At 27.3% G+C, this 10,471-nt stretch overlaps 2 protein-coding genes across 5 annotated transcripts in view; one reads left to right on the forward strand and one right to left on the reverse strand.

The window, feature by feature from the left end:
* The window catches only part of LOC130663158 (myosin regulatory light chain 2), a 39,326-nt gene extending 35,840 nt beyond the window's left edge, over positions 1-3,486 (reverse strand). Inside the window, exons 1-2 of one of the 2 annotated variants that reach the window (XM_057462265.1) lie at positions 3,312-3,486; positions 763-1,402 (exon numbers count right to left, since the gene is read on the reverse strand). In XM_057462265.1, coding sequence (XP_057318248.1) covers positions 763-765 — 3 coding nt within the window. In that variant the 5' untranslated portion in view covers positions 766-1,402; positions 3,312-3,486. Of the gene's footprint in view, positions 1-762; positions 1,416-3,311 lie in introns of both variants that reach the window. The other variant, XM_057462266.1, reaches the window with a different exon arrangement.
* Positions 3,487-4,934: 1,448 nt separating this feature from the next.
* On the forward strand, positions 4,935-9,620 carry LOC130663160 (troponin I-like). 3 transcript variants are annotated; one of them, XR_008989161.1, is made up of 10 exons: positions 4,954-5,059; positions 5,246-5,279; positions 6,458-6,475; positions 6,723-6,851; positions 6,958-7,081; positions 7,345-7,445; positions 8,034-8,077; positions 8,174-8,315; positions 8,463-8,967; positions 9,359-9,620. XR_008989161.1 is itself a non-coding variant. In XM_057462268.1 (9 exons), the coding sequence occupies exons 2-9, from the start codon at positions 5,262-5,264 to the stop codon at positions 9,410-9,412; spliced, it is 630 nt and encodes a 209-aa protein (XP_057318251.1). In that variant the 5' UTR covers positions 4,954-5,059; positions 5,246-5,261; the 3' UTR covers positions 9,413-9,620. The 3 variants fall into 3 exon arrangements, 2 of the variants coding, with proteins under 2 accessions (XP_057318252.1, XP_057318251.1); XM_057462268.1 differs by lacking the exon at positions 8,463-8,967; XM_057462269.1 differs by lacking the exons at positions 6,458-6,475; positions 8,463-8,967 and having other exon boundaries at positions 4,935-5,059.
* The last annotated feature ends 851 nt before the right edge of the window (positions 9,621-10,471 follow it).

Below are 10,471 nucleotides of genomic sequence, written 5' to 3' on the forward strand. Positions count from 1 at the left end.
ACCCATCTTGTTTCTATCCAACTTCTAAATTGACACAAAATCATCATATATCTACAATACGAAATGCAGGAGATCACTTTACAGAATAACAATCATGAATTGATTCAGAGATACTGTTAGAAATTCAAAACCATGCAAAACTTGTAAAATCGAAAAATATAACCCTTGGATATTTTTATCATTCTTTATCGAATTTATACGTTTAGAATTTAAACTTGATAGAAAGAAGAAAAATTTTGAAATTTTCTAATTCAACAATTAGTGAGAATTCCATGAGTTTTTGATAATAGTTATTAAAATGAAAATGTCTCATTCAACAATTGATTTTTATATTAAAACTAGGTCTCTACTTTCCAAGAACTTCTTAAGCATTATGAATATACAAGCGTATGGTTAAAAGTGCTAACAGAAAAGTTTTTGCGTTCTAGTTTTCTTCATCGCATATTTTCACTCATTCTCTTTTCTTTTTTTTTATTTTTTTTTTCTTTCTGGACTTATGTAACGTGCGATTTTCACAAACCGTTTTCGTCTAACAGATATTCAAGCGTGGGCAGCAATATAAAGAAATTCCGCCGACAAAAGTTTAATTAACTGAGAAAAAAAAAAAAAAAAAATCAGCATTTCCAAGAAAGACGATAAAAAGGATGAAAAATAAATTGTTAATTATCAGAGAAATCTCCAATCTTCGGGCATACTAGTAGTAAAAATAGGGTTTGTCGTACAACAAAAAGAAAAATAACCGAGTAAATTTAGTTGACTCACCATAAGTAGCTTAACCTTGTTAACCAAAGGGGATGTTGTCAGAAACTTGTTGAGGACCGTCAAGATTTTCCCTTCCAACGTGACAGCGCTTCCGACGTCTTGTTCTTGCGAGCATCCGGGCCCGATCTCTTTCCCGGTCTTTGTCCACAAACCCCGGCAATCGCGGTCAAATTGACGTCCCACTTCTACCGGCTGTTCTTTATTTCTTTTCCTTGTAATGTCTTCAAAACCCGGCAATTGGGAATTAGACGAAGCCGAAGCCGCAGCTGAAGCCGAAGATGAAGATGAAGTAGAAATAACCTCACCTACTAAACTACCAACTAGAGAAACAACTTCAGTTGATTGCGCTTTCAATGTTTCCGTTCCTATGTATCTCTGTCTCTCCCAATCACGCACGTGACTCTCGTTAAAATTGCATCTACTCCGTAAAAATATTTCTCCCACTTTTATTATCAATTTTCGTTCCGGTATTTCACTAAGTGCGTTATTTATTTTTATTTCTTCCGCAGATTAGTATCTGTACTCAATTTTTATTTCCGTTTCCGTTAAAATCTTCCAAGATTACGTCTTACAAAAGCATATTCATTTTTTTTTATAGTCTAATTAGTATAATAATCAGCTGCGTTGCGTTTTTCTTTCCCTGAAGTAAATATCTAAGATTAACAATAGCTTTTAGTATAAATGCAGTAGTTAATTTACTGGTGTAAATTAATGAAAATAAAAAAAAACTAGACGTTATACATAATATGGTGAAAATTAGGTTTGAGGTAAGATGATGAAATAAAAGTTGAATGACAAAGACGCGAAAGTTAAGATGCACCACTTTACGACGACATTATGAAAATAAATGTAATTAAGAAGAAAGTGCTGTTACTTTGAAAGGATAAGTGATAAGTGAATAAGAGCAAGATTTAGGTGATAATACTGAAAATAATATTCCAAAATGATAGTAACTAGGGTATATATATTTTTTTTTTTTTTTATGTACTAAAAATTTCCGGGGATCAATGAAATAAATAACGAGCCTATCGCGTGTCTATTTAATAAAACAGGCGATGGTTTTCCCGCGTGAGAAGTCAGTTATTTATTTGTATATCGAAAATACCTTGAAACATATATGAGAGAATATAAATAATAATGGATCCAACTATTAGCAGTTGATCATCCACTTTTGCTTTGTTTCATAATTGTGAAGGACAAAAGATTAGTTCTGTTGTCGGAAGCTTGAAGAGCTTGTGTTTGCGGACGGTTAAATTAAAACAAGTTGCCCTCCGTGATGGCTGAAGGTAAACTCAAAAGAACATTCAACAATAGCTTAACAACAAAATACTTGGATAATGAAAAAGCTTTAATTTGCATTTACGTTGGAAATAAAAAAAAAATAATAATAATAAAAACGAACGATGCGTGTCTTCTGAAATAAACCAACCGGAGATGAGATTTTTCTGCTCTATGTTCTATTATAAAATCAGAATTATTTGTTTCACTTATTTTTTTACTCCGATCACAACATAAAATTTTTTATTTATAGTTAAAAAGTATTATTGAAAAAAAAACCACGAAATTTACTTAACTTTCACGAATTTTGTTTAAAAAATTATCTAAAACTTTCTTTGTTGTTTCGTTTAATAAATTTTTGAACTTTAATAAAAACAAAATAATTGAATCAATACCACAAATATTTAAATTCGTTTTACGAATAGATTTTCAATATAATTAAAAATTGAAAAAAAATGAAGAGGATGAAGACAATCGGTTTACTATATATAGATAAAAATCTAGTCTGTAATTAAATAGAATCTTAAAGTCAAGAAGAATGTTTTAAAAACTTTTGAAATAAAACCTTGTCAGAAGTCGGTTAATTATAGTGACATAAAAGTCAATGAGACTTCTGTAGGACAAAAATAAATATAAAATGATTTTTAACAAATTAAATTTAAAATTCCACCTTTTAAATCACATATTTAGACAAATGCATTGATACATAATTGAAACAAGTAAGTTAACTAATTATCTTTAAAACCTTTCAATGAATAGAAATTTTGTGTAAAAAAAATTTTTTTAATTTAAAAAAATAATAAACAACCGGTGAATAATTTTGGACAAAGTATTTTTTTTCGGATAGGCCTTTTTGTAAGTGAATAAGGTGCTTATAAATATTGGTCAATGTAAATGTGACAATGGAAAAAGTTTAAAATAGAAATATATAAACGGAAATGGAGAAATTTTGTGGGTGAAAGAAAAACATATCTGGGTTATTGAAGCGCAAGAAGTTTAAAAAGTTTTCAAGGACCGCACCAGGACCACACGTCGGCTGTTTATCGGCGATGAAATTTCTTAAAACTTGAAACAACTTTTAGAATATATAGTTTCACAAGATCGAGCCTATTATATACGACAAAGACAATAGACTATATGTCTTGCGATTTAATTTATTTAAAAAACACTAAAAATAACAATAAAATTAAAAATAAATATTTATAAAAGTGATGACAGTCGTCGTTAAACAACCGCGTTGGTCAACAATTTAATAATTTTATTTTAAATACCTCAGTGAAAATAATCAATTGAATTGAAATTTAATTATAATTTTTTAAAGTTAATATTATTTGTATGTAATTATTGTTTAAATAAATGCTGAAAAATCGCGTTTACGAAAATTTACAGAGCAGACGAGCAGCCGGTTCGATGCCCAGCGTTGTCGCGGTCTAAACGGCGACTGAATCTCCTGTGTGAGGATGCTGTGTTACTGCGAATCGTGCAAGCTCGAGGACGCGGGCGCGAAAGATTCCAAGTATCTATTGTATTTTATAGAGTGATTATTTCAGCGAAAAAAAAAATTCACTAAAACCGAAAATTTAGTTTTTTTTTTTATCAAAGTTAAAATCATATATAATTCATACTGAATCATGTAATTAATATGTTGATATCTTTTTGATAGGCTCGTTTTTTTACTTTGACCAATACTAGTGATTAACTTTAATTTTGTATAATACCAAATTGCAAATATTAATTGCTTGTAAAACCTTTCCAAAAGCTTATGCAACAAGTTGGTTGATAAACAAAACTGTATTCCATCGTTAAGCGTATAGTCAATTTTCATTTATAAAAACATCATCCAGATTATCAGATAGAGTATTCTCTACATAAAATCTACATCATTAATTTTAACAATAGATTACGTATTTTTGAAAAAGATTTGTTTATTATTTTATTTTTTTACTGCAAATCAATTATTTTATTTAAAGAAAAAAAAATAAAAAAATCGGGTCATTAATTTTCTCATATTATTTTGTTGTAAAAATACGTTAAATATTATTAAGTGACATGTATAACGCCATCTGACTTGTACACAATCAACTGAATAAACGTAAAATAATATCGGTAATTACAAAACATGAATAATTAATTTAATTTGAATTAATTGATGAATTAAAAATGTGGAATTTATCTCAATATGAATTAATCATTAATTATAAATATAAATTATGCATCGATAATCGTCGTTCATTAATAAGTGATTGTAAAGTAAATATATGAATGAATTTATATATTGATAAAATTATAAATAATTAATGTTTATTAATAATTAATTAAAATAATTGAATTACAGAATGCAGAGAATGTAATATATTTAACATGTATTCTGAGAATAACTAAATTTATATAAAAAGTGAGTAAATCCAGAACAACTTAACTTTGTGATTTATTTTTAAACTATTCTACATCCAGTTTTGAAATGGATAAAAAAAATCATCTTCTTCCATTTATTTAAATATTTAATTTTATAACTTTTATAATCATCTTATAAGATTATTTAAAATACGAAAATATTATTCATCGGGCTGTAATAATTGAATTAATTTTTCGCTGGTGGCAGAAAAAATATTTCAGTGAATACTAAAATAATAATAATAATAATAATAATAATAATAACATTGTTAAATGTTTCTTGTAAAACAATAAAAGAAAAAGTATTAGATGTAAATTTTTTCACAACAATTAGAATTTTAGTTATAAACGAAAAATAATGATAATGAATGAGAACAAGATAGAAAAGGTAAAGCGTAGGAGAGCATCTCCGTTTTCAATTTCGAGGAATTATTTTTAGAGGCAACGCAGCTCGCCTAAAAACGTTCCAGCCAATCAAGTTGTCCTGCGAACGCGCCTCAACACTCGTAAACGTCACCGAAGAACAACTCGAGGTGGAAGTGTTTCTCCATTAGAATAGTCAACCACAGAAGGTCCAGTTAACCAGTGGCAGCTTCACGTTATTTGTCCCTTAGATCGCTTATACGTAAGTTCATTTTTCCATTATCACAATTATTCAATCAGCTTTTTTTTATTTTATTTTATTTTAACTTAATAATCAGAAAGATAAACACATCGTGTCTATTGAACAATTAATTTTTCAATTAAAAATATTTCATTTGCTTTGAATTTATTTTTTAATTAATTTTCATTATTTCAATTTATTTTATAGAAAAAATCTGGTAATCATGGCCGTGGACGATGAGGTTGGGTATGTATTAATAATTATTGATTATTATTATTATTATTATTATGAATATCGGATTAATTAATTAATCATTTATTTAAGAGTCGGGTAATTTCATAATTATAATTAAAAAAAAAAAAATACTGTAGTAATGCTGAACAATGTATTAACATCTGCATTGCCAGCACCTACACCGTCTACATTTCCTAATTTGAATATTTTTGTTCTTGCCTCCGTTTTTTGGGCCAATGGAAACCTGATACTCGGATTCACTCAACAATCAACAACACGAAAACCGTCAATCCAGTATTAACATCATTATTTTCAAGTATTACATAAACAAGCTCTACTTTCTGTGACTGTACTAACAATTTTCAACTTTTCATTTATTCAAAATTTATAAATTTCTTTAATTATAAAACAAAAAAAAAATAAATTTTCTACCGAAAGCAAATATTTAACATAAAAAAATATAAAAATTATTCGAAGAAATTAAAAGCATTCGTCTTGTTTTACAGAACAGAAAGTTTGAGATACTCGAGGTTTGAGCTTAAACTTACTCTCTATGAAGAAACGCCCACATTTGATTTAACAAACAAAGATATTTTTAGACATAATATTTTTTGAATTTCCAGCTACTGTAATAACAGCTAACCCCATTCCTAAAATATATGGTTTTATAAACATATCGTGGATCAAAATGATAAAAATATTAAGTAAAAAAAACAGAAAAGTAGATAAAAATGCATGTTGCTAGAAATAGACTTTATTGTTTAACCGTGAAGGTGGATCTAAGTAATAAGAGAATATTATATACTGACTAAGAAATTTGAATCGGTGCCAAAGATTATGATGCCGCATAAATATTTCCCCTTCTGCTTAAAACATACTCACGATGATGACGCCTGTTTCAGGCAACATACAGTGCCGGACGTGTGATAATTATAAACGACTGTTGTCGCCTCTGCTGTCGAAATAACAAACACCCGCATAAGAGATATCAATTTTCAAAATTATATATCTTTTATACAAAGCTATTTTTAGTTATTCTTGACTAACAATTATTTTGCATAATTTTGTTGCTTCCTAATGTAAACTCACATAAACAAACAATAATATAAATATATGCACATAAAAGACATACATATAAATAATATACATGACACAAATTATTTTTAAATCCTCTTTTTTTTACAGAGGAAACGTATCGAGGATGTACGTATGACAACACACACATTTTTATTATTAACTATTACTATTATTAGTTTTTTTTTTTTTTTTACTAACTTTCGATTGAATGTTTTAAAAAATTTACAACTTTTGAAATTTCATACAAAAAATATAATTGAACTAACAAATAAATTTTTTTGTTATGAAAAAACTATTAGACAGATGAATAATAATTAGTAATTTTTTCTAAAAAACAAAAAATAAAATTTGTTTAAAATTATAATGAAAATAGGAAAGAAAAAGAAAACAAGCAGAGACAGACCGAAAAAGAGCCGAAGTTCGTGCTCGTCTCGAGGAAGCATCCAAAGCTAAAAAGGCTAAGAAGGGTTTCATGACCCCAGAGCGTAAGAAAAAACTCAGGGTGAGTAAAAATAAATCTTACAACATTTTTTTTTCTTTTATATGCTCACGTGTGGAACGAAAACGATAATCAAATAAATAACTAAACCATTTGATTAATTGCATAGTTGTTATTGCGTAAAAAAGCAGCAGAAGAACTTAAGAAAGAACAAGAAAGGAAAGCTGCCGAACGACGACGCATTATAGAACAACGTTGCGGTAAACCTAGACCTATCGAAGACGCCAATGAAGGTAATTAATAATAATAATTATTATTATTTAAATTTTTATTTTATTTTAAAAGTATAATGTTGAGTTTGTGGAACTGCAACCAGCTAAGCTTTTATAGAATTTATTTTATTAGAAAAAAAATAAATCATTTAGATTATTATAGATCAATTTCTCGTATACTGTACTATCATTATTGATTTATTAATTATTAACGAACTTGATTAGTTTACTTCCATAATAAATTTATAGAAAATTATAATTTTTGTTTGTAACAAATTACGCAGAAACTTTGAAACGTGTTTTACGAGAATATCACACAAGGATCTGTGAACTGGAGGACAAGAAATTTGACATCGAGTATATTGTCAAGAAGAAAGATTTCGAGGTATATTTACGAAAATAAAAGCACGACGAAACTTACACTTGGAAAAGGAAAAAAAAACTTTTCCGTCATTTACATCTTTTGTAACCAATTGCTAACTGTACGCTTTATAAAGATTTTTTTTTTTTTAATACTCGGAATTTCTAAAGTTTTATTTTTCCTATCTCGCGGGATTATAAAACCGCGCTATATTGTTGAAAAAAAAGTCTCGATACAAAAAACTTTTCTTACAAAAACTTTCTTGATCCCCTTCTGGTACTCTAGTGTTCTAGTGTCTTTTATTTATTTATTTTTTTTTTTTTCTCAATCTTTAAAACCTGTGGGAGTTAGTGGCCCACATATTAACAGCACGATTTTAGAATCCTTAAGAATTTTGTTGCTTTATATTTCTTTGGATAAACTCAAGACTCGTATAATCGTCAAATAACATTTTAAATTTCAGCTGCGCCCGCTAAACTTTTTTTCTTCGCTGCATTAAATAAATTATTATTATTTATAATTTATAATTTAATAACAAAACTTGTTCATTGTTTTAAATTCATTGCTTATTTATACATTTGATTTTAAAAACAATTGTCTTATCTCCAACAGATCTCTGATTTGAACAGCCAAGTTAATGATCTCCGAGGAAAATTGTAAGTTAATAAACAAATTATTTATAAAAATAAAAAATAATAAATTAATGTTGATCATGTATATTTTATAAAAGAATAATAAATTTCAATTTAAAGCATGAAGCCGACCTTAAAAAAAGTATCCAAGTATGAAAGCAAATTTGCTAAACTACAAAAGAAAGCAGCTGAATTCAACTTCCGCAATCAACTAAAGCAAGTGAAGAAAAAAGAATTCACCTTAGAAGAAGAAGATAAAGAGGTAAATTATCTTTTTTATCACTATTTTTCTCCATTAATTTTTTTCAATTTTATTTCATTTTTTTACCCTTATTTCAATAAAATAAATAATGAGAGCCGTAAACGTAATCGATCAATCTATTTAGCTATTTCTCGTTGTTCTTGATAGCCCAAGAAGTCCGAGAAAGCTGAATGGCAGACCAAGAAGTAGCCGGATGTCACATGAGAAAGGAGACTTGATAATTAATTAATTATTTAATAATAAATAAGTCAAAAAATATTTTAAACATATTTACCATCGCGTTAAAATTTTTTTATCTTACAAATCACGGTCGTTCAAACACCCGTTCATTTAAAAATTCATTTATAAATATTTTTTTCAGATCAAGATATAATTGGCATGCTATGTATTTTAAATTTATTTAACACTTCTTTCATTGTCAACACTTGAGAAAAAAAAAAAAAGTTAAGCTTACACTGTCAATTCTCCACTGTAAATATATTTCTTCGCTACCAACTATTGTATTCTCACATTTTTTCCGAACCTCTCAATTTAAAATTCTATAAATATCTAAATCTGACACTAAATCTAAATCTACTATTTTATTTTCCAACTTTAAATTCTTAATTTAACAGCAACATAAAAAATAAAAAACTTTAAACCTTTACCTAAGGTAAGAAGCAATAAAAATAAATAATTTCAAAACCCGCTCCTGATCCTCACGACTAATTTATCAATTTTTATTTTTTTTAAGCAAATTTTATATTATCAGAACAAAATATTTTAAAACTGCGTACATAAAAATTTGAAAAAATTTTTTGTGCATTTTTAAAAAATTTTTCGATAAATATTGACTTTGTTTAAAAATATAAAAATAATCTTTTGCTTTCACTGTCATAAAAAGTCAACTAAAATTCACTTTTCGCAATAATGCAACTAATCATAGTCTCTAAAAACTTTATTTTTATTTTATGTAGTCTAGTAATATAGTGAGCTGCTTACCCCAGTTTAAAAAATCAATAATTGTAATGACAGAATATAATCAAATATTATTGTAATTACAGGAGAAACCTGAGTGGGTGGAGAAGAGAATAAAAGAAGATGAAGTCGAAGCATAAACTTGTTCAACAAAAAATTCATATAAATTTTGTCATCATCTTTATCTGAGCAGTGATGACGGATAACCACAAAAAATTATTTTGTCGATCACAAATATATTTTTTCGTCGATGTCAATTAAAAAATATATTATTTATTTATATAAAATATACTATAACCATAATATGTAACCTTAATTATACACAATAATAAATAATTATTTAAAATATATGACTTACATTTTACTCCAATCCACCTCCTCAATTTTAGCACTCAGTTTATTAATTATTATTGTCATTTAAAATTTAAAAAGTATTAAAACACTCATTCATAATCTTATAAAACGTTTAAACAGTAATTACAACGCGACGCGAAACTTTGGCGAATGTACGAGAACATTTGAGCGGGAATAGGGATCCATGATTAAATATCTAAATATCGCTATCGCAACAATTCGATTATTTTCACACGCAAAATTCGAGAAATAGATTTTTCAGCTCAAAATCGAAACTCAAAATGGCGCATGCGCCATTAGCTCAGCGGTACCCCATTAATAATTTGAATTGAAACCGCGGGAAATAATTAACATATAAGTGCTCGATTAAAAAAATTTCGCATATATCAACCACTAAAATTTATTTTAACACTTTAACTAATTAAAATTTTTAATGATCCTGAAGTTAGCAGACAATTCAAAATTTTTTGATTTTTTTTTGAACAATTGAATTTGAAGAAAAAAAAAACTAAAAATATGCACATGTAGAAAATTTAAAAAACTACAGGTGCAATTTTTTCAAATATTTTTTTTCTTCTGGTTTATCGTCTAAAAAAATATCCAAAAATTATTAGACGTCTGCTAACTTCAGTATCATAAATTTTTAACATATAAATCTTTTGAAAACCGATTTTTTCATTAATAATTTTCTCGCGGGTCTTTTTAGTATTTTTACTCGAATTTTATCTTAAAATACCGATTATTTTTGCGACATTAAACTCAATTTGATGCGAAAAAGATAAACTGTGTGTGTGATGTCTGATGTGCGTAAACACTCGATGAAAATTTATGAAAACTACTTTAAA

This window comes from Microplitis mediator, chromosome 2, assembly GCF_029852145.1.
Source record: "Microplitis mediator isolate UGA2020A chromosome 2, iyMicMedi2.1, whole genome shotgun sequence".
NCBI classification, from domain to species: domain Eukaryota; kingdom Metazoa; phylum Arthropoda; class Insecta; order Hymenoptera; family Braconidae; genus Microplitis; species Microplitis mediator.

Coding starts and splice junctions, on each gene's coding strand:
- LOC130663160 (XM_057462268.1), top strand. Junction 6,852..6,957: donor AGCGTAAGAAAAAACTCAGG/GTGAGTAAAAAT, acceptor TTAATTGCATAG/TTGTTATTGCGTAAAAAAGC. Junction 8,316..9,358: donor TAGAAGAAGAAGATAAAGAG/GTAAATTATCTT, acceptor TTGTAATTACAG/GAGAAACCTGAGTGGGTGGA.